Raw genomic sequence first — 25,091 nt, forward strand, 5'->3', positions numbered from 1 at the left:
TCTTCTCCATTGAGAAAAATGACCATTTAACCCTACCTTCTGTTTTCTATCTGATAACCAATTCCTAATCCACAACTGAACTTTGCCACCTATCCCATGACACTTTAATTTTCTCAGGAATCTCTCGTGAGGAACTTTATCAAAAGCTTTCTGAAAATCTGGATACATAAAAATGTCGTACATTGAAATATGGCCAGCTCTTCAAGTTATAAACTGTTTTGCATTTTTTATGAGGAAAATATTTGATTGTGTTGGTCCATGGTGGCATTGCCACTACTAGTTCAAGAAATGTGAACCAGCAACCTCATCACCGTAGAGGTCATGCCTGATAGCTGTGTAATACCAGCCACAGTGGGTCTCTTAGTTTAGGTTCCCAAGCCTGTAGTTTTGGTTTCTTCACTGAGGTTCCAAAGCCTTGAGTGATATCTGTCTGGTTCCCAAGCCAATGACTGGGCAGCTTAACCTAGGTTTCCAAGCCTAAGGTGGGTATCTTCTATTGGTTCCCAAGCCAGAGTTCTGACTGATTTTATTATTCATTCATTGCATTTTATTGAATTTATGCACCACATTTGCCAAAATAGTTTCTGGAAACTGATATCATCGACCAGATGATGTAACTGATGGAGCAGAGAATACAGAAATGAGGTGTTCTGGCACCCAGCAAATGTCTTGTCTTTCAGGTCAGTAAAACAAACTAGCAGACCCATGTGGGTACATAAACTTTATCAAAGTCCTTTTCTTCAACCGAAACTTCAGTATTGTTGCCAATCCAACATTTGTTATCATATATGCATGCAACTTAATTACCAGGGAGCAGTTGTGATATTCTCAAACATGGCATTGTAGTGTGAATACTCGGTTTTCGCCACAAAGTAAGTAGTATCATTTGAAATGTTGCTCACACGAATGGCATTTGAATCAAGTGGCACAAATTGATGATATCCTCTGGTTCAAGTTTCAAGTTTATTAAAATTTAATATAAAGCCTTATCAAAATTCAAAGCGGTTGTACATAGATAATAATTAAAAAGTAGACAACCAAAGGGGGAAGCCACTAAACAACGTAAAAGTAAAACATAAGAGCAAACCCACTGATATTTATAACAGACTGGTACAAAAGGGACCGGGTAGGAACTACAATATTTGAAGAGAAAAGAACAAAAATAGGTAAAAACAAAAGAAGGGATAAAAAAGAAAGCTTAGCCAAAAGGCTGAACTACTGTAAAGTTAAAAAAAAACTTTCTTTCTTTGTGAACAAATATGTATTTAATTCCATGTATATTCCTTATCACAGAAATTGAATAGATATTTTGATGTCAATATTTGATTATTCAATGGTCTTTGAAGGATAGCTCTGGCTGTTAGTCTCTTTGTTGTTCCACCAATTCCATGACAAGGTAATTTTCCATGGTTTGTACCAAAGAAATTCCATTATGCTTCAATACCAAAATCACTTTATGGTTGCACAGATTGACAAGATTTTTGTGGTTCCTATACTGAGCACCTGATCCATCACTAAAATAAATGGATTCTGGTGATTTTAATTCTTGTCTCCAAAAACCTCAACCAGCTTTTGAATAAATGCATGAGCAGATATTGAGTCATGTTGCATGCAATCTGAAATGATGCACACATTTATGACGTGAATAAAATGAGTTTTATCAATATAGTAAACAACAGGGATGTAACGTGGCTTGTGAATTTTCCCAGTGAAAACCCTGTGCTGCATCTTGTACAACAAAAGAGTAATTTTCACTAAAATCCATGAGAACAGTCTGTTCGCTTTCTTCTAAAGTGGTTTTTAAGTATTTTGTTTTGAAATGAAGCAGTGACTTGTCAGCTTCCAAATTTTGTTTGCAAGTTTGCTGATAAAATCCAATGCTAATTTGCTTGTCTCTAATGTTTCATGATCATTATGGACCCACTGTTTGAATTCAATTGCTTCATCAGAATCCCAATCTTTGAATGTTTCTTCCAAATAAACTATCAATACTTCCTCACTAGGACAGTTTTGGCATCATTGTAGCATGCAATTTTTGGCATTCAAATCAGAAACTGTTTTTTCCATAAGCACTTTATAGCTGTCCTTGATATTTTTGCCTTGCAAAATGAGCTTGATGTTCTGATACAAACACAGACAAACCACTTTGGTCTAAGCTCAAAAAATCTTGAGAAGCCAATTTCAGCTCCATATTTGTCATGATATGCCATATACATTTCTTTTATATTGCTCAACAGCAAATAACATAACATAAAATCCATTTCTAGACCGCATCACCTTTAAGTTCTATGCAGTTTACAAAAGATTAGCTAGAAATTGATGATAATTATGAGACTAGGGCCCCAAGAACTTTGAAAATAAGTAAGTCTTCAACTGTCTCCTAAAATGCAAATATGAAACAGACGTCAATAATAAAGGTTTGGGCAAGAAAGCAGAAGGAGAGAAGAGAACAGGAGAGGGGAAGAAGGAACAAGAGAAGGCAGGAGATAGCAAGGGGCATCAGCGAGAGGTAGCTCTGCCCCTGATGTCATCCATCGGAGCTCCTCCTTAAAAGGGGAGGGGCCAATGGTGCTCAGCCGTTTGGCACGCGTCGAAGGCAAGCATTAAAGGCATTCACCTTAGCGAGAATGCCTTTGCGAAGGGCATTAAGAAGGGATGAGCAAAGAAGAAACACTAAGGAAGGACACCTACACAGGCAAGTACCATAAGGGCAACAGGACAGACAAGCAGTAGATATACAAACACAATAGTAGCTTAGGGCAATCACAGACACAGAGGACACACACAAGCAACAGGATAGCAGGTTTAAAATCAAGAAAGGGACTTCACAGTAACACCGAGGACGCTACACAGATTCCTACACAAGGAGTAGCCACTTCAGATGACAGACCGGCAAGTGGACAGCAATGGATGCAGCAGACAGAAGAAGGATGTTGAGCTACCCAGGTTTCTGCACCGTTTGCCATATATATATGACTCTGAGAGGTAGTCTTATGTATGCACTCAATTTGAGGAACTGGAGGACCTGAAGAAGCAAGTCAGACTCCTGGAGGGCAGAATACTGGAACTAGAAGCATTTCGAGCAGTGGAAGAGGAGGACAGAGAAGCAGAAAACTTCATGACCGTTGAGGAAGAATTCAGGGAGTTAGAGAATTTCATCGAACAGGCATACAGGGAGGCCGTGGAAAATCACCAACAGTAGAGCTGCCAAGATACACCTACAGTGAGTGAGGACCACCTGGAGGACAACCACAAGGAAGACGAGTCCAGTGCAAGCCAACGCCAGGATGAATGAAGATGGAAGTGCACAGAGGACATGGACCTACAGCTGGAGAGATGGTCATACACCAGGGACATGGGCATGCGGCTAGAGAGGCAAGAATGGATAGAGAGGAAAGCAAGCATCGGGTGGGGGGGGGGGACTCCATTATCAGACAAGTCGACAGCCACATAGTGGGAGGAAGACAGTATCGGCTGGTGACCTGCCTACTGGGAGCCAAGGTAGATGATATAGTGAGCCGCATCGATAGGACCATCTACAGCGTGGAAGAGGAAGATACGGTGGTGGTGATCCACGTGGGGACAAATAGTGAGAGCAACAGGAACTACAGCAGGAAAGGACTGAAGGACCAGTTCCGGATGCTAGGAGGGAAGCTGAGGATCAGAACGCAAAGATAGCATTCTCGGAGATCCTCCCAGTACCCAGGGCCAATGAGAAGAGGCAGAAAGAGCTGCAAGCAGTCAACGCATGGATGAAGCGCTGGTGTAAGGAAGAAGGATTCCACTTTGTGCGCAACTTGACAACGTTCTGAGGGAAGAGCAAGCTATTCAGGAAGAATGGACTCTACATCAGCTGAGACGGAACGAGGCTACTTGCAAGCAACATCAAGAGAGAAATTGAGACAGTTTAAACTAAGAAGAAGGGGAAAGCCGACAGTTGACCAAGAGTCGATGGTTCGGGAACCGGTATACTCAGAGGATACCGTGCAGGAAGAAAGCGGGGAAAACTCACCAGATCATAGGCAAGACAGAAATCCTGACGGATCGAAAGGGACACAAGAGGGAAGGAAATGCAAGAAAGTAACAGGCCGCAAACTCAAGTGTATGTACACAAATGCAAGGAGCCTAAGGAATAAGGTGGTAGAATTGGAAGTTTTGACACAAAAAGATAATCTTGACATCGTCGGCATCACGGAAACATGGTGGAACGAGGAAAACGTCTTGGACACTGCTACCGGGATACAAGCTATACCGCAGAGACAGAGTAGGATAAAAAGGTGGCGGTATTGCCCTATACGTCAAAGAGGGAATTGAGTCTACCAGAGAGAACACGGCGGAAATGAAAAATTAGGTAGAGTCTCTACGGGTCAAAATTCCGTGAACAAATGGAACGGAAACGAATATTAGGATCTACTACCAACCCCCAGGGCAGTCCAAAGAAATTGATGGAGAAATGACGGACGAGATTAAACGCAACTGCAAGGGAGGCAACGCAGTTATCGTGGGTGACTTCAATTATCTGGGGATAGACTGGAATCTAGGCACCTCCGGCTGCGGTAGGGAGACCAAGTTCCTGGATGCTGTAGGTGATTGCTTCCTGGAACAACTTGTCAAGGAAAATATGAGAGGAAATGCAAATCTGGACTTAACTCTAAATGGACTACGATGACCGGCGCAAGGTGTAGAAGTAGAAGGGATGCTGGGAAGCAGTGATCACAATATGATCCGCTTTGACCTGGACACAGGGGCAAAACATCGATCCAGAACGACAACCATGGCACTGAACTTCCAAAAAGGGAATTATGAAGGGATGAGACTCATGGTGGGGAAGAAGATTAAGAAGAGGATAAGCACTGTAAAAACGCTAGAGCAAGCATGGTCCCTTTTTAAGGACACAGTCACCGAGGCACAAAATCTCTATATAACGCGTATCAACCAGGGATCCAAGAGGAAAAAGAACAAGGAACCAGCATGGCTCACTGTAGCGGTGAAGGAAGCGATCAGAGACAAGAAGACTTCGATTAAGGAATGAATGAAAACTGGAAAAAGCACAAATAACATCAAAGCAGGTGCCATAAGGTGGTAAGAGGGGCTAAAAAAAGACTACGAGGAAAAAATAGCCAAGGAGGCAAAAAACTTCAAGCCGTTCTTTCGATATATTAAGGGGAAACGACCCGCGAAGGAAGGTGTGGGACCGTTGGATGACCATGGAATAAAGAGAGTGCTAAAGGAGGACAAAGCCATTGCTGACAAACTTTTTTCCATCTGTATTTACCGAAGAGGATATATACAACATACTGGAAGCTGATAGACTATATGCAGGAAACGAAGACAGGAAACTGACAGGGTTGACGGTCAGTCTAGAAGAGGTATGCAGGCAGATTGATAGGCTTAAAATTGATAAATCCCCGGGACTGGATGGCATCCTTCTGAGGGTAGTCAAAGAACTAAAAGGTGCTATAGCTGAACTGCTTCAACTAATAGCCAATCTGTCGATCAAATCAGGAAGGATTCCAGAAGACTGGAAAGTGGCGAATATTACGGCGATCTTCAAGAAAGGTTCGCGGGGAGATCTGGGAAACTACAGACCAGTGAGTCTGATCTCGGTACCGGGAAAGATGGTAGAGGCACTGATAGGACTGCATCATTGATCACCTTGAAGGACACAATCTGATGAGGACCAGCCAGCACGGCTTCAGCAAGGGAAGATCTTGCTTGAGGAACTTGCTGCACTTCTTCGAGGGAGTAAACGGGCAGATAGATAAGGGCGACCCGGTACATGCTGCTAGTGAAGAACTGTCATTCGCACATGTGAGGACTATGAGAAAAATGACTAGTTCCAAGTGAGAAGTTTGAGAGAGCAAGCCTTAAGTGGTTCAAATGGAGATTTCATAAGAGCAGAGTACCACATTAAGATCCCAGGCAACATGTAGAGGCTTGATAGGTGGTTTGGTGTTGTAAAGTCTTTTCATGAACCTGGCTATGAAAGGATGAACATACGGAGGTTTCTTATCCATGGAAGAGTGAAATGCACTGATAGTACTAATACTGTATGTACTCGAACCAAGTTGGTCTTTATGCCAGAATGAGAAAGGTGGAGAAAGTAGTCCAGGATGGATGGGGGTGGACATGTGACAGGTTCAAGAGAATGTAGTGCACACCAGACAGAAAATCTGGTCCATTTAAAGTGATAACAGTGCTGAATGTAGGACACTTCCATGACAGCAGAGAGTGCAGCAATGCAGGTAAAAGCATTTACATGTTCAGTGAAAGAAACCAAGCTGTGAGTTCTAATGAGGGTTGGGATGAAGGAGAAAGCAGCATGGGGAACAGCTTCAAAGAATAGTTTGGTTCCTGGGTGAAGAATTGAAGAAGTGTGAACCAAGATAGATGTGGCCAAAGAGGCCCTATGAGAATCATTGTGCCCCGATCTTGGCAAGGTTTGAGTAGAGTCTTCCTGACAAGAGGGATTGGTGGATAAGTGCAGAGAAATCTGTTTCAAAAAATAAGGCATCTGACTTGAAGCGATTTGAGGACATAGAGCCTGGAGCAGAACCATACCATACCATATTGGTTTTTATACCCCACAATTGTCTATTAGGAATCATTGCATCTTACAGAAGATTAATAAGGATTCAAAACAGGATCATCATGAATCAGACAATGAAGAGCTTAGGTCCTGGACTACAATGAGAATAGATGCGCTTTTAGTGCCTTCTTGAATTGAAGGTAGGAAGGAATCTGTCACAAGCAAACCAGTAGGCAATTCTAAATTTTGAGGTCTTGGAAACTCGAAGACTGATTTCCTCTGGATTTGACGTGGCAAGGGAACAGCAGTTTATAGTTTTGTGTGGAGTGGAAGTTTGTAGTTGTATGGGAAAGCAAAGAGATCTGTGTCTGGAGTTCTCCATTTGTAGAAAATCTGACAAAGGATGCTCATGCTGAGAGACCATTTATGGTCCCATATGTCTTTCTCAATAACAGACTATGGAATTTTCCTTCAGGAAATTGTCCAAACCTTTCTTAAAACCAGCTACGCTATTCGCTCTTACCACAACCTCTGGCAATGTGTTCCAGAGCTTAATTCGGTGAGTGAAAAAATATTTCTTATTGGTTTTAAAAGTATTTTCCTGTAACTTCATCGAGTTTCCCCTAGTCTTTAATTTTAGTTGGAGTGAAAAATTGATCCACTTGTACCCATTCTACTCCACTCAGGATTTTGTAGCCTTCAATCATATCTCCCCTCTGCCGTCTCTTTTCCAAGCTGAAGAGCCCTAACCGTTTTAGTCTTTCTTTGTGCAAGAGGAATTCCATCCCCTTTATCATCTTGGTCGCTCTTCCTTGAACCTTTTCTAGTGCCACTATATCTTTCTTGAAATAAGGAGACCAGAATTGAACACAATACTCCAGATGAGGTCGCACCATGGAGTGATACAGGAGCATTATAACATTCTTAGACTTGTTAACCATCCCTTTTTTTAATAATTCTTAGCATCCTGTTTGCTTTTTTGGCCACCGCCTTACATTGGGCAGAAGGTTTCGTTGTATTGTCTACAGCAGATCCTTTTCTTTGGCGCTAAACCCCCAAGGTGGACTCTAGCATCTGGTAACTGTGATTTGGGTTATTCTTCCCAATGTGCATCATTTCTCATTGTTCAAAGTTCGAGGCTGGAAGGGAAGACCTCAAGGTTGTGAGGAATCATCCACCATTGGAAGGCATTTCAGTGGTCTGAGATGATTTGGATTGGAGCAGATAGAAGTCCAGTGCTTTGAGACCATTAGGTTGACAGGACCAACTATGAGATTCTTAGGTGAAGATGTGCAAATGGGGTAACATGTACTGTGGGTTCTATGTGTCCCACAAGGTGTAACATCTGATGTGCAGTAATGTGCGGAAGGACGGAGACTGCATGGCACATGTGAATCAGATTGTTGACTCTCTGCTGCGGTAGAAAAAATTGTCCCTGAGTAATATCTAATAGAGCGCCTATAAACTCGAGGGTCTGAGAAGAACACATATGTGACTTCTGGTAGTTGACAGCAAACCCTAGTAGCTCCAGTAGATGAACTGTGGAGTTGATGGCATGCTGAGCTAGTAGTAATTTATTTATTTATAAAATTTCTAGCCCGCTTAAACCTAATCGATTTACAAAATACACATATATAAACATAAAATAGTACAAAAAAAGCAGCATTCTAAGAGTCCGCAGTGATATCACTGCCCATTTAATTAAAAGCCTCTATAAACCTTTTTACATTTCTGAATATCAGAAAGTAATTTTAATGGTCCTGTCAGATTATTCCATAGTAAAACCCCTGCTACTGAAATTACAGATGTGTTTATGTTTTCATAATGCATGTGCAAAAACTCATCTGTTGATGGTCACATCATTCTCTTATACCTTAATGATCTAAGAGGCTGTGTCAAATACCAAGGAATCTTATAATGAACGACTTTAAAAGTTAGTGTAAGAACTTTGTAAACAATACGAAATTTAACAGGCAACCAATGGAGTTTCTTCAGCCATAGTGTAACATGCTCAAATCTACTTCCACCACATATCAAACACGCTGCTGTGTTCTGAATAATTTGTCATTCTTTACACTTTGAAAATGTTATTTCCAAATAAAGAGCATTGAAATAATCCAATCTTTGGATAATTACGGTCTGTACTACCAAACAAAAATCCCATTCTGATAACATCGGTTTAAGTCTACTCAATAAGAGCATTTGATAAAATGCTGCCTTAATCACTGCCAACACCTGATCATTCATACTTTGTGTCAAATCTAACCAGACCATTTTGAGGGGTCTTCATTCCTTCCAATCAACATTATATTTGTTTTGGTAATCAAAACCAACTTGTGATTTGTCATCCACAGCTTTTAAGCATGTGAATAATTATTGTATGAGTGAACTTCAAGCACTTGTATCAGATCCTCCCTATACAAGATTCTAGTATGACAGAGTAGTCCTTTGATGTCACCCGAAGTGCCTACCTAGGGTCGTCTTAGAATTCTACATGAACCAGTCTATAGTTCTGCTTGTTTTCTTTCCGAAGGCACATTCCCATGCAAGTGAAGCAGCTCTCCACATCTTAGACTGCAAACATGCATTGACATATTACCTGGCCTTATAGAAGATCTTTCTAGCTCCTTATGGCTTTTGATTATAACAGATTTGGAGTTCCTCTTACCAAGAGAACTATCTCCACTTGGCTAGTAGACTGTATCTCCTTCGTGTATACTCGGGTTGGGCTGATTCTACAAAGCTGTGTAATAGCCCACAGTGTCTGAGCTAAAGCTGCCTTGGTAGCTCATTTCCGCTTTGTGTCTATTGAGGTCATGTGCAAAGCTGCTACTTGGTGTTCGATTCATATCATCACCGCTACAGAAGAGATGGTTGGTATGGGCAAGCAGTTCTGCAAAATATTTTTAGCGCTCCAACTTTCTCTACAACCCACTAGGGTTTTGTCAGGCTCCTGTATAGTTAATATTTAGCCTCTTCCATAATCATGATCCTGATGGCCTGGGAATACCATATGTGAGAATATTATATCTTGCTTGTTCTTGGAGAAGGCAAAGATACTTAACTTTAGCAGGTGTCCTCCAAGAACAGCAGATGCATATTCTCACAACCCGCCCAGCTCCCCTAGTTGGCTTCTTAGCTTTGTTACTGAATTGCAGGTCCCGTGAGCCAATGCCAATCAGGAAGGCACAAACATGGTATGGGCACTGCCTTGAAAAAAAAAATTAAAGTGATAATGCACTTGTTGATATCCATACTGGGTTCTTGATAATGTCCATACCGGGTTCTGTGGTTGATGTCGCCCACATGTGAGAATATATCCCTGCTGTTCTTGAAGAAAATCTGCTACAGGTAAAGTATTGTTGCTATATAGTAGCAGGTAGGGGTCTGTTCTCTCTTCAGGATGGGTCCATGACACTGTATGGCTTAAAAGGGCCAATGTATATTTTACATCTTGCTGACTGCTCCCAGGGTCTGGATTCCGTGTCACTTTACCACTCAGGGTGAACAAACAGATTCAATATCCAATCATTTACAAACACTATACTTTTAATGTGAGTCTGTAAAAGTCGACAAGATCAGCTCTAACCCATAGATTCCTTCCTTAGCAAATTTTAAACCAAGGATTTTAACTAAAATTGGTGGTCCATAATATCCAAAATTCCATATGCATATAAGGTCTGGAAAAATCCAGTGCTACCTTTTGTCTTCTATTTTGGGCTCTCCAAGCTTAATGAATTCTGGGAACCTTGACTGCTTCTCCTCTTGGGATGGTGTTCTTACAAACAGGCCATGCTTGCAACTAGAAAGTTGTAAATTGTAGCAGGTATTTAGGAAACCCTTTTGCTCACTTGTATTCCATACTTTGGGGTTCTACCCAATTGCCTATGTTGGAGCAGTCTATAAACTCTCTGCTTCTGACTTTTGATCTTACGCTAGTATCTCATGCTCTTCCACTTCTAAGGGAGTAGGATTTTCTAGCCTTTGAGTTCTCATTAGGAACTCCTACTCCTGGACCCTTCTGGGAGCCATTACCTACAGTCTGTGGATCCAGGTAGGCTCATCTTCCTCAGGGCTTATTTATTCAATAACCTCACCCTTGTAAAGTCTCCTGGGCATCGGTGACCTCCCCTCCTCTTCCCTCCCCTCCAGCCTGGAAATTATTTGGTTACTTATGTACTTGGTGTTTCTAGAACCCCTACTCTTTAAATTTCTCTGACTCCTTCTTGCCTCATTGTATCTCTGAAATGCTTCTGGATATACCTAACTACTCTCGGCTTACTAATGTAATTTGAAAGTTTTTTCTGTAACATCGGTATCTGTGTACAGTCTCTTCCTCTGTAAACTGCTCTGAACTGCTTATGATATTGCGGTATACAAAATAAAGTTATTATTATTATTATTCTATGTGTAAGAAAATTTGGGATCAGATTCATGGGCTGGGGCATTGGGCATACTCTTTTATTTATATTTCATTTGTTTAACTTTTTAGTGTTTTTCTTGCTTGACTCTTTAACTCTTACCCGTACCCATGCCCGTACAGTGCACATACCACAGTCCTGCCTCATTCCTTTCTGTCTCCTCCAGCTTTTGTTTCATTGACTAGTTTGCCACTGCTTCTGTCATACAAAGCTCCTTTCCTAGGTTCAAGCAACAGATGTTAAATTCTAGTTATCTGAGTAACTTGGTACACAGCATTTCATTTTTGTACTGCCTGTCTTAATTTGTAAATTTTTGTTTTCCCATCAACATGTTGGGCGGAAAACCACCAGTTTGATCTACCTGCCTATAATAAAATAGATCAGTGATTTTATAGGTATAGATACTGCATGATTTACAGCCATATTTGTTAAGTTCTATTTTTCTTTCTTTTAAATTCTGAAATGTTCTATTAAGGTGTTAAAATTTGTGAAATTAATCTTACACTGAATCTTATCTAACTTTGGCTTTTAGCATACTCAAAGGCAGGAAAATTGGATAATATCTATGTTTTGTGAAAGTATTTAAAATCATAGATCTGTACTTGAATGGCTAGTTTGTCAGTTTTTTGAGAGATTTGATTCATGAATCATTTAGTTTATTGAGTATTTGAATATGATTTTGCAGAAAAGACTACAAAAAGAATTGTTGGCACTTCAGAATGATCCTCCTCCCGGAATGACACTGAATGAAAAGAGTGTTCAGAATTCAATAACGCAGTAAGTAAATTGGTGCATAGATTTAGTTTGACTTTCAATACAATAGTGTGTTTCCTCTATTTTTTTTTTTTTTAAAAAAAGGCTTTTAAAAATCAGAATTTGACTGTGTTAAATATAGTTGCTCGTAATTAGTGTTATAAACTAAGGGCTCCTTTTACAAAGGTGCGCTAGTGGTTTTAGCGTGCGCTTAAAAGCCCCGCACACTAGCCGCTACCGCCTCCTTTTAAGCAGATGGTAGTTTTTTGGCTAGCACTAATTCTGTGCATGCGCTAAAAACACTAGCACACCTTCGTAAAAGAAGTTCTAAGTATTTCTTTATTGAGCTGGTGGCTCTTTTGTCTTAGTTCTGATGTAGCAGTTAATCACAGGCGATTTTGTACTTTATAAATCACTATCTTATTTTTTTATAACTTGTAGTGTGTATTAAAATGTCACTACATTGCAAAATGGTTCAGCTGCTGGCTTTAATTGTGCTGGTTTTATATCTAGCAAATTTGTGACTTTCACAAGTCACTCTATATTAGTGGTCTTTGCTAATTAAGTCAGGATCTCTTAGTCTAAAAGGGTTGAAAGTATCTTCCAGCTCAGGGATAGAGTTAGGTTTACCGACACTCCTCCTCCTGCTGCTGCCGTCTTCCCTTGGGTCTACTGCATGCTGACATGAAGCTTTCCTCCACAGGCCTACAATCCAGTGCTGCTGCATCCTGCCGTGCCCTGCAGGACTGGTAATACTAGAGCAATGGCCTGGCACTGCAGTAAGCTAAGTAACTGTGGCATCTCCAAACATTGGCGTACTCCTGCCACACTTACCTGGCCTACTGTTATCTTCCAGTTCTGTTCTCGCTCAGGGCCATGCCACCAAACAATTTGTCAGTGACAATCCATCCCCTTTATTCTGTGTCTTTCTTGAATGCTGCCTTTTTCCTAGGCTTATGCCATTTCTCTCTTTTCCAGCTCCAGCTGCTCTCCTTTCTCCATCCTGACTCCAACCCACCTTTTAAAGTAGGAGTGATGCCCAATTTCTTTTGCCTCCCGAGTGGCCATCTTTCATCATGGTGGTGTCTGATCCTTAGTGCAATATCTCTAGAGGTCAGGTACCGCCATGTTGAAGATAACATTAGTGTTTGGAGCAGTTGAGCATCACTCTTACTTTTAGATTCAGGTGGGGTTTGGAGGATCTGGGAGGAATTCTAGGATGTGAGATCAGAGAAGTATTGGGATGATGTCTAGCAGGGTCATTCAAGAGGTCCACAGTAGGCACCATTGGCTTGTGAGCCTTGCATTGAATAATGCTCTATAAGTTGGTTTGTGTGGGGTTTTTTAATTGTAATTTACTTAGATATACAGTGGTGCCTCACACAACGAACTTAATTGGTTCCAGGAGCAAGTTTGTTATGTGAAACGTTCGTTATGTGAAACGCGTTTTCCCATAGGAATACATGTAAAAAAAAATAATTCGTTCTGCAGCATAAAATATGCTAAGATGACATAAAAAAGATAAATTTTTTGTTATTATTTTTATTTAGATACATCTAAAAACATACATCTCCCTGTCCTTTTACTTCCACTATCTTCCTATCCCATCTCTATTCCCTTTTGTCCCTCTCCCCATGATCAATCATCTCACCACCTCTCTCTGCCCTCACCCTCAGGGTTCAAGATTGCTTCCACTCTTTTTCCTGTTGTTCTCTCTGCCTGTCACCCTATGATTTAGCATCCCTTCTGCCCTTGTCCAATATTTCCCCTTCTCTCCCTCCCTCTCATCCCCTGCTCCAACATGTGCTTTCTCCACTCCACCTTTCCTCCCTCCCTGCCTCCACCTTTGTGGCGCTTTTGCACCCGACCGACAACAGAACAGGCCCGGTCGGACAAATCTCCCTGTCCTGTAGCCGCGAATCTAAATTACCTTCTTACAGCAGCTGGATTATTGAAGCTGCTGTAAGAGGTAATTTAGATTCGCGGCTACAGGGCAGGGAGGTTTGTCGGCCGGGCCTGTTGTCGGTCGATCGGGGGACCTGACCATCTGTGCACATTCTTCGGGGCGGACCGCCCCCTCCCCCCTCTTTCGTTCGCCATTGCCTTCTTACTACCTGCCCTGCCGCAGCCGCACACAGCCGACCGGAAGTCTTCCTGATGTCAGCGCTGACGTCGGAGGAAGGGAGGGCTTTGCTTAAGCCCTCCCTCCGACGTCAGCGCTGACATCGGGAAGATTTCCGTTCGGCTGTGTGCGGCTGCGACAGGGCAGGTAAGGAGAAGGAGACTACCTTCGCGGCTCGACCAACCCCGCTGCGATCCAACCCCGCAGGAACCCCGGAAGTATGCAGCTCGGGCGACTTCGTTGTGTGAAACGAAGTACGTTATACGGATCACGACATAAAGTTCGTTGTGCGCAGCGTTCGCTGTGCGAGGCGTTCGCTGTGCGAGGCACCACTGTATTACTTTTGTAAAGTAGTATATCAAATTACTAAACTGAACTGAGTTTCAACTGTAAGCAGTATCTTCAGAAGTTGTAGCAGCAAGTTAAGCTGATCTGTTGTTTTTTCCCCCCTATTAGGGTGAATAATACAGCAGTGTTGCTTATCTGTAACAGGTGTTCTTAGGACAAGCATGTATAATATTCTCACATATGGGTGACATGATCCACGGACCCCGGTATGGACACCTCCCAAGTGTACTGTCACTTTTTAAATCTTTATGCAATGCCCATGCCTCATACTGGTACCTTCTTGCCTCATGTTGGTTCATGAGAGCATTAGTTAGTTGTGTCTTTAGCACTTCAAATATTTTTCCTGATTTTGGTTTAATTTTGTCAACCTTTTGGATTTGGGCCTTCGGGCCATCGTGAGCCTCTTTTTTTTTTTTTTACTCAGGAACATCGATTGTTTTTTGGATACTTTCCACTTGAGCTCCCCAGGGCATTGAGACCTTTTATTTAGCATTGGCTATTTTCCCCTCTGTGTCAAAGGTGGTCCCAAGAGGCTTTTAAGAAATGCTGTCGGTGCAATTGGACTATCTAAGTCTCTGACCTACATAATTGGTGTGTCCAGTGTCTGAGTCCTGAACATTGGGACATTAACTATGCTGTCGGTCTCTGTAATAACTTTATTTTTTTTTAATAACTTTATTTTTCTATACCACCATAGTCAGGCAACTTCTAGGCGGTTCACATTGAAAGAAGGCTGGACAGTCAGCGAATGATAAGGAGCCTAAAATAGAAAAGTTACATAAACAAGGTACAAACTAATTTAAGTTCCATGGGTAATGAATACATGGAAATTGGAGCTTCCTGGGAGATTGAGTAACGTTTACGGGAGGTTTGTTTTAGTTTAAGGGTGGTCTGTATTAGTCAATGAATTTGTTGAATAGGGCGTTTTTTATTGCTTTTCGGGATGTATTGTAAGTCAGTTTGGGTTCATTTATGCAGTTTCGCAACCAGACTTGTCTATTCGCTTGGAACATGAAGATTCTATCCAGGAAGGATTTGTATCTGCAGCCTGAGATCTTTGGGTAGGCAAAGATGTTTTTGTTTCTGGTAGTTCGTGTGGGGTTGTGCAGAACGAAGTGAATTTGCAGGTAGGAAGGTGCTAGTCCCCAGACTTGTTTGAAGCAGATACATGCAAATTTGAATAGTATTCGCGCTTCTATTGTATGCAAAAGAAGTCACTCAAGGCGAAAAATATTTTGGTACCACGTTAGCATTGACATCTAGCATGGGGGGGGACTCAAAAACCCAACACGTGGCCTCCTGTAACCCTGGTATTGGTGCCAAGTGCATAGACACTGCATCCAGATCGTTAGGCATTGGGCTTTTTGAGGAGGCAGGACTTTACATCTTCTTTATCAATGCCTCTAGTAATGAATGATGTAGCACATAAGAAGGTTAAGAAACACAAACATTCTTCCCCTTCTAGGTATGCAACTACATGCTCCCAGTTGTCAACTTCCTCAAACACAATAAGCGTCAATGCAACAGCTCTCCATCCATCCAGATGATGTCTTCTCTTAGGCATGCCTCGAAATCGAGGTCTCCAATGCCACACCAACCAGTGCAGCAGACTGTTTTCATGCTGTTGTCTCTTCCAGTACTGGCACCACTCAGGGCTACTGCAATTGCAGTCTTCACAGTCATTAAAGGCTTCCTTGCCTGCTCAGCCCAACCTTAGGATGCATCGAAGCGTCGATCGAGGATGAGATTACACACCCCTGCTTGACGTCAGTGCAGAGTCACTCAACTCATGTATCATTGGTTGAGAAGTTTTCTTCTGCCTCGGTTTGTTGTCCTCTACCTTTATGCACAGTCGACCCGCCTCTTGATGCACACTTTCTGACTCACCTAGTAGGGAGTACTTCAAGGAGTCTGACTCAGATATCTCTAAACACTCAGATGAAGCTCGCAAGCTCTGCAGAAGGAATCTATTCCAGGTTTTCAATTCCTCTGCCTTCTCCTGAGCACTCTGCTGTCCTCTTTAGTTTTTCCTTTTGCATTTGAGCTGGAAGTTATCTTTCTGATCTGCTCTGTATATTTTTTTTATTATTTTCAGTATTTTTTGAGGTTTTTGCAGCTATTGGTGCATCAGAGCTCTGCAGTGTGGGGAAAAGCTCTGCCTGCATGGAGAATAAGCAGGCTTGGGTCTGCAGCCAGCAGGTTAATTCCTTGAGGACCAGTTTGGCCAGCCTGCAGAAGATTTTGTGGAACTGGGGGTCCGTATCCCTAGTACTTTAGCTCGCCTATTGAATCACAGGGGCTTGAGTGCAGGCTGTTAGGCATCCAGCGGGGATCCTTTAAATTGAGTGGTGGCGGCGGAGTTCTGCATTTTCCCGCACCAGGACCAGTGGGCAGGCAGAAGAGAGCAAGGCAGGAGCCTGATCCTGCAGGGGCGCGAGTATCGATCCGCCCCTCCCCCGAATCCAGCGGGGATCCTTTAAATTGAGCGGCGGCGGCGGAGTTCTGCATTTTCCCACACCAGGATGAGCGGGCAGGCAGAGGAGAGAAAGGCAGGAGCCCGATCCTGAAGGGGCGCGAGTATCGATCCGCCCCCCCTTCCCCGAATCCAGCAGGGATCCTTTAAATTGAGCGGCGCCAATGGCACCCAGTCGTTTGGTGCGCCGTCAAAGGCGCATGGCAAAGGCGCGTGCGCCTTAGTGCGCGCTTTTTTGAAGCGACGACCTGTGAAGCGACGAACAAAATTGACTCAAAAAGCGACAGACAAGATTGACTCCAAAAAATATCCTGATAAGTATAACAACCTGTTATAGCAGATATTATTAGATTGCACCGGTTATAGCTGATATTATTAAACATGTTATAGCTGATATTATTGAACCGTACATCTCCAGTTATAGCTGATATTATTGAACAGGTTAGAGCTGATATTATTGAACTGTATACCTCCTGAATTAGCTGATATTACTGTATTGAACCTTTCCCCTATCTATCACCCAATATTCTACGCCTCTTCTCCCAAGCAGTTTAAAATGGCCAAAAATGGCGACTTTCAACAAATATCTCCTGATTCTGGGGATACTTTATTTAAAATGTTATAGAAGTCTGGTGTAGCTGGGGGCGGGCCAAGATGGCGGAGATGTGAGGAGCTGTGAGAGACACGCTAAGATCTCTCCGAGTTTAGCTTCTTCTTGAATTTTTTACCTCGTTTCTTATGCCCCATACGAAGAGGAAAGGGGTGGTCAGGGGTCCTTCCTCGCCGGCCCTGGCGTCTACCCCTCGGCAGCAAACGATGGACAGCTTCTTTTCGGCTCTTCCGGCACCTGCACTATCCGGAGTAGAGAGCCCGGCGTTGGGCGGCGAAGAGAAGGAGTCGCTTGTCCTTTCGGGCATTGAAACATCTCTGTCTCCTCCGGTTTCCCTCACTCCTCCGTGTCCAGCGACTGCCGGAACGCTGAGGCGAGAGACACGCAATCCCGGAAGTGGAGGCGCGGGGTCTCCCGACGAGGGCACAGCGTCTGGGGCTAGTCAGCTGATGGAAGCCAACAAGAGAGGGGGGAATTTGTCCTCTCCGACGGAGGTTTCCCTTCAAAACATCTGGTCTTTACTTCAGCGGATGGAGACAAAAGTGGAAAAATCATCTGAAGAGGTAACAAAGATAGTGGAAAATTTGGACTCATTGACTAAAACTGTGGAAACAATGAAAATGGATTCTATTGCTCAAACTAAGCAGATGCAGGAGGATATATTGCATTTACAACAATTCAAGATGGCTTCAATTAAAGATAGTTCCCTTATAAATAAGAAATTGGAGCAATTTGAAAATTTCAATAGAAGTTTGAACCTCCGTATTTTAAATTTTCCTCAAATTCCGGGTATATTGCCTTTTGACTTATTGAAAAAATACCTGATTGAAAATTTAAAGATTTTGTCAAATTGTATTCCCCCTATAAATAAAATCTACTATTTACCAAATAAGAAGATATCCGGAAGAGAAGAAGGAGAAAAAGAGATTGAGAAAGAGATAAGGAGAAAAAATAATGAAATAGAATTTGTTAATGTGACTGCTCTTCTTGAATAAACAATTACTGTTGATACTGCTAGAGCTACGCTCTTAGTATCATTTGTTTTTGAGCAAGATGTGAATATGATTATGAAATTATTCTTTAAAAATTCACAGAAACTATTTGGGGAACAAAAAATTTGGATATATCCTGATGTTGCAAAGACTACACAAGAACGGAGGAAAGAATTTCTTTCTATGCGTCAAGATACTATTAAATTGGGAGCAACTTTCTTGTTAGCATACCCCTGCAAATGCTTAGTTAGGTATTTGGGAGTTAAATATACATTTTTCTCTCCTAATCATCTGAAGGAATTCTTGGATGTAAAGAAAATCAAGGACTGAGGGAAAATAGAAATTAAATAACTGGTGCTTAGAACATAAAGCCTAATTGTTAATTAAATTCCTCTTTAATTTTCTCTCAAAAATGTTTGATTGACCATATAGTGGTCTAAGAAAGGGAAAAAGAAATAATTTATTTATTTCTATAAGTATGAATTTGTAATACTTCTGTATTGTTTTTCTTCCCTGTGTTTATTGTAACAAGATGTATTCTTGTAAATTTTGTTGAATAATAGAAATAAATAATTTTAAAAAAAAGAAGCTGGTGTAACGACATAAAAACCCCCAAACCAATTCCTATTCATTTCTCCTGGCACAGACCAACTAAGACAAGCAAACCTACCGGCCCACATCAATTCCTTTACGATTATTCAAAACTAGGCCCGTTACAAATACCCGTGGTAAATAGAGCTCAAAATTCTTTCAAACTCCATAGAAACAAGACCAAGGAAAGAAAATTGAAACAAATAGAATGCTTTAGAACACCCACCCCAAATAAGTATGATAACCTAAAGGGATATTACCTGAACACCCGTTCAGTAAGAAAAAAAGCCCAAATACTACACGATTGGCTGACGAAAACGAACCCTGACTTCCTATTTTTGACTGAAACATGGATGGTTTCAGACACCAATACGATTATGAAAGAAATGTTACCCCAGGGCTACAAAATATTACCTCTATCAAGAAACTGGAAGAAGGGGGAGGTATAGCGATAATTTTAAAAGAATCCTTCGATTATAGCAAAATAGACTCTAAAACCACAAAAGACCTAGAAATATTAACTTGCAAGGTCACAAACACCCAACTGGAAGAGGCATTAACCGTGACACTCTTTTACATTCCCCCCAAAAATAAAACCACAAAAACCTAGAAATATTAACTTGCAAGGTCACAAACACCCAACTAGAAGAGGCATTAACCGTGACACTCTTTTACATTCCCCCCAAAAAGTGGACTAGCACTAGAGAAGAGTTCTTTGAATACCTCACCACCAACACCCTAAAAGGAATGTACAACCTGCTACTGGGAGACGCAAACGTTCACCTAGAGAAAGTGGAAAAACCAGACGTGACAGAAATTGACATTTTCTTAAAAACTCTCGGTTTCATAATACTAAAACCAGAGAAAACGCATGAAAATGCCACCAACTAGACATAGTTACCTTTTCACAAAAAGAAATCCCTGACCCTAAGATCCATCTTAGCACAGGGGCCTTGGAAAAATGCATCTGGTCAGATCATTAAATATGTAATTTTGATATATATTGGCATAAAAAATCACCCCAACAAAAATATAAAAGAAAACCCCCAAAATCAACCACAATCACCAGAAGAGGAACTATAAATCAAACAGAATTCTGGGCCCATTACGAACTACAACCCAAAACTGAGGAAATACAGGACTTCCCAACTAGATGGGCAAAGTTCAGCAAAGAAACATAGAAACATAGAAAATGACGGCAAAAACGGGCCACAGCCCATCAAGTCTGCCCACTCTAATGACCCACCCCCCTGACTTTACCTCCTTAGAGATCCCACGTGAATATCCCATTTAATTTTAAAATCTGACACGCTGCTGGCCTCAATCACCTGCAGTGGGAGTTCATTCCAATGATCGACCACCCTTTCGGTGAAGAAATACTTTCTGCAGTCACCATGAAATTTCCCTCCCCTGATTTTCAGCGGATGCTCTCTTGTGGACGAGGGTCCTTTAAGAAGGAAGATTTCATCTTCTACCTCGAAACGGCTCATGATATATTTAAACGTCTCGATCATGTCTCCTCTCTCTCTCTCTTCGTACCTCAAGTGAGTACAGCTGCAATTTATTCAGCCTTTCCTCATACAGGAGATCCTTGAGCCCCGAGACCATCCTGGTGGCCATTCGCTGAACGGACTCAATTCTCAGCACATCTTTCCGGTAATGTGGTCTTCAGAATTGTACACAATATTCCAAGTGAGGTCTCACCACCATGGATCTGTACAGCAGCATTATGACTTCGGGCATCCTGCTGACAAAACCTCTACAGATGCAACCCATCATTTGTCTTGCCTTGGAGGAAGCCTTTTCCACTTGATTGGCAGTTTTCATGTCATCACTAATGATCACTCCTAAATCATGTTCTGCCGTAGTCCTAGTTAAGGTCTCACCATTTAGTGTTTAAGTTCTGCATGGATTTTTGTTACCCAAATGCATTACTTTACATTTTTTAGCATTGAAGCTTAGTTGCCAAGTTGATGACCAGTGGTAGTAGTAGTAGATCCCGCATCATACTGTCTGGAAAAGTGCTTTTACCTACTATGTTGCACAGTTTGGCGTCATCAGCGAACAATGACATTTTCCCCCTGAGCCCTTGGGTCAGATCTCCTATGAATATGTTGAAGAGGATCGGGCTCAAGACCGAGCCCTGCAGCACTCCACTGGTCACTTCCGACGTTTTGGAGGGGGTACCGTTTACCACCACCCTCTGCAGCCTACCGCTTAGTGTTTCCCCTACTCCCAGTGACTTTAGCTTGTTCAATAACCTGCGGAGTGGGACGCTATCAAAAGCTTTACTGAAGTCCAAATACACGACATCCAGGGACTCCCCGGCATCCAGCTTTCTTGTTACCCAGTCAAAGAAGCTAATCAGATTTGATTGGCAGGACCTGCCCTTGGTAAATCCGTGTTGGTGGGGATCACGTAGATTCTCCTTGTCCAGGATTGTATCAAGTTTCTGTTTGATCAGTGTTTCCATGAGTTTTCTCACTATGGATGTGAGACTCACCGGTCTATAATTCGCCGTCTCTGTCCTGCAGCCCTTTTTGTGGAGTGGAATAACGTTAACTGTTTTCCAGTCCAAGGGGACTCTTCCCGTGCTTAGGGAAAGATTGAAGAGCTCAGATAATGGTTCCGCCAGGACATCACACAACTCTCTGAGCACCTTGGGGTGTAGGTTGTCCGGTCCCATGGCTTTGTTTACTTTGAGTCTTGATAATTCGCAGTAGACGCTACTGGGCGTAAACTCGAAATCTTGAAACGGGTCTTTCTGGCTTTCCCTTGTCTGTAACTGTGGACCGGATCCCAGCGCCTCACAGGTGAAGACTGAGCAGAAGTATTCATTTAGTAGCTCGGCCTTATCGAAATCTGATTCTGCATAATTCCCGTCCGATTGCCTAAGGCGTTCTATCCCATCTGTGTTAGATCAAATAGCACCATTCGAAACATACAAAAAGAAAGAAAGGGAAATAAACGAATGGTTTGACTCTGAACTACTAACTCTAAAACAGGAACTGAGAAAACTAGAAAGAATCTGGCAAAAAACAAACAAAGAGGAAGACAAAATAAACTGGAAACAAAAAATGAAAAACTACAAAAATCTGATCAGAGAAAAACAAACAAAACACTACGCACAAAAAATAGGGACACCCAAAACAAATAGCAAAGAACTGTTCAAGTTGGTAAACAGACTAACGGACACTACCCAAATCCTACTACGGGAAAACGAATGTATGCCCCGGCAGAAACCCTTGCCACTTTCTTCAACAACAAAATCTTAGATTTAAGAGCGACCATACCTCCACCCTCACCCAACTTCGAATTCCAACTCAGACCCCACAAAAAAAAACCCAGAGTAGACGTGCTGTGGAACCATTTTGAACCACCAAACTGGCACCAATTTCTAACCCTGTTCAATAAATATACTAAATCATACTGCCTACTGGACATATGTCCTTCCAAGACAAACCCCTGCGGAGTACCACAAGGATCCCCACTATCGCCCATACTATTCAACCTCTTCATAGCTTCCTTAGGCACTGCCCTAGACGCCCTAAATATAACTTCCTTCAGTTACGCAGATGACATAACCATCATTCTCCCATTTGACATCCAAGACCCCATCTCCAAGGGACGCCTGAAAACAACATTGGAAACCGTAGAAAAATGGATGACGAACCATAAGCTGAAACTGAATGCGGAGAAAACCAAATTCCTACTACTAGAGAAGGAACAAAAATCATCACTAACAGAACTGGAAGTCAACGCAATCAAATATCCTATACAAAGCACTCTCAAAATACTAGGAATACAATTAGACAGACGCTGCACTATGCAGACACAGATACACAAAATCATACAGAAGGCATTCTTCACCATGCGAAACCTAAGAAAAATAAGAAAATTCCTTACCAAAGAACACTACAAGATCATTGTACAATCCCTCACACTCAGTACTTTGGATTACTGCAACAGCCTCTACCTCTACATATGGAAAAGGAGAGCAAAGAATGAAAAACACAGAGGACTTTAATAGATGGCTCAGAGCCTGGTGTCATCAAGAAGGCTTCAGGTACATAGGAGGATGGGGAAATACATGGAAGGACAAGAAGCTATATTGCACTGATGGGCTACATATTACTACAGCAGGAAAAAGAAACCTTGCAGAGAAATTCAGACAATATTTTTCCAGGCATTTAAACTAGAAGGTGGGGGTGGTGTATGTACGAAGGACAATTATAGAGACCACCCCCGGCAAAAGAAAAGATGTGATAGTAGTAAAGGCTGCAACATAAGCAATATCAGCAACTCATTTCTTAGTATTGCAACGGAAAGTGAAACGACACAAAAATCCATACGAAAAAGGAGATTATCGCTGAAAAATAGCTGGAAAGCGATGACCACAAATGCTCGCAGTCTAAGCAACAAAGTTCATGATCTGCAAGCCCTGATATTAGAGGCAGATCTAGATATTGTTGCTATCACAGAGACATGGTTCAGTGAATCACATGGATGGGATGCAAACATACCGGGATATAATCTTTTTAGAAAGGACAGAGATGGTCATAAAGGTGGAGGAGTAGCTCTCTATGTAAAGATCAATATCCAAGCGACCGAAATGCAAGGGACCTGGGGAGAGGAAGAAGCGATATGGATTGCTCTGAAAAGAGAAGATGGAACTTCTATCTACGTGGGTGTAGTCTACAGACCTCCGACTCAATCGCAGCAAATTGATAAGGATCTGATTGTGGATATCCAAAAGTTTGGAAGGAAAGAGGAGGTTCTGCTGTTGGGAGATTTCAACCTGCCGGATGCGGACTGGAATGTTCCGTCTGCGGAATCAGAAAGAAGTAGGGAGATTGTGGATGCCTTTCAAGAGGCTCTGCTCAGACAAATGGTGACGGAACCCACAAGGGAAAAAGCGATATTGGATCTGGTCCTCACAAATGGAGAGAGTATCTCTAATGTTCGAGTGGGTGCTCACCTGGGTAGTAGCGATCATCAAACGGTTTGGTTTGATATAACGGCTAAAGTGGAGAGCGGCCGCACGATACTTAAAGTCCTAGATTTCAAACGTACGGACTTTAATGCAATGGGAAAGTACCTGAAGAAAGAGCTGTTAGGATGGGAGGACATAAGAGAAGTGGAAAGACAGTGGTCTAAGCTGAAAGGAGCGATAAAAATGGCTACGGACCTTTATGTGAAGAAAATCAATAAAAACAAAAGAAAAAGGAAGCCGATATGGTTCTCCAACCTAGTGGCTGAGAAAATAAAGGCGAAAGAGTTGGCGTTCATGAAATATAAAAAAAACCCAAGAAGAGGAGAGCAGAAAGGACTACAGGGTGAAACTGAAAGAAGCCAAGAGAGAGATACGTTTGGCGAAGGCACAGGCGGAAGAACAAATGGCTAAAAATGTAAAAAAGGGAGATAAAAATTTTTTCAGATATATTAGTGAAAGGAAGAAGATAAAAAATGGAATTGCTAGGCTAAAAGATGCTGGGAACAAATATGTGGAGAGTGATGAGGAGAAAGCAAATGTGCTAAACAAATACTTCTGTTCTGTGTTCACAGAAGAAAATCCTGGAGAAGGACCGAGATTGTCCGGCAAAGTTACACGAGAAAATGGAGTAGATTCTGCGCCGTTCACGGAGGAGGGTGTTTATGAGCAACTTGAAAAACTGAAGGTGGACAAAGCGATGGGACCAGACGGGATCCATCCCAGGATACTAAGGGAACTCAGAGAGGTTCTGGCGAGTCCTATTAAAGACTTGTTCAACAAATCTCTGGAGACGGGAGTGATTCCTGGGGATTGGAGGAGAGCGGATGTGGTCCCTATTCATAAAAGTGGTCACAGGGATGAAGCAGAAAACTACAGGCCGGTGAGCCTCACTTCAGTTGTTGGAAAAATAATGGAAGTGTTGCTGAAAGAAAGGATAGTGTATTTCCTTGAATCTAATGGGTTACAGGATCCGAGGCAACATGGCTTTACAAAAGGTAAATCGTGCCAAACGAACCTGATTGAATTTTTTGATTGGGTGACCAGAGAGCTGGATCGAGGACATATGCTAGATGTAATTTATTTGGATTTCAGCAAAGCCTTTGATACAGTTCCTCATAGGAGGCTGTTGAACAAACTTGAAGGGCTGAAGTTAGGACCCAAAGTGGTGAACTGGGTCAGAAACTGGCTGTCGGACAGACGCCAGAGGGTGGTGGTTAATGGAAGTCGCTCGAAGGAAGGAAAGGTGACTAGTGGAGTCC

At 42.2% G+C, this 25,091-nt stretch overlaps 1 protein-coding gene across 4 annotated transcripts in view; it reads left to right on the forward strand.

Moving 5' to 3' along the window:
* Positions 1-25,091, forward strand: part of UBE2W (ubiquitin conjugating enzyme E2 W) — a 166,010-nt gene that overhangs the window by 27,628 nt on the left and 113,291 nt on the right. For all 4 annotated transcript variants that reach the window (XM_033933316.1, XM_033933314.1, XM_033933315.1 and 1 more), the window contains one exon: positions 11,636-11,727. In XM_033933316.1, the coding sequence (XP_033789207.1) occupies positions 11,687-11,727 (41 nt within the window). In that variant the 5' untranslated portion in view covers positions 11,636-11,686. The remainder of the gene's footprint in view (positions 1-11,635; positions 11,728-25,091) is intronic.

Source organism: Geotrypetes seraphini, chromosome 2 (genome assembly GCF_902459505.1).
Source record: "Geotrypetes seraphini chromosome 2, aGeoSer1.1, whole genome shotgun sequence".
Taxonomy (NCBI): Eukaryota; Metazoa; Chordata; class Amphibia; order Gymnophiona; family Dermophiidae; genus Geotrypetes; species Geotrypetes seraphini.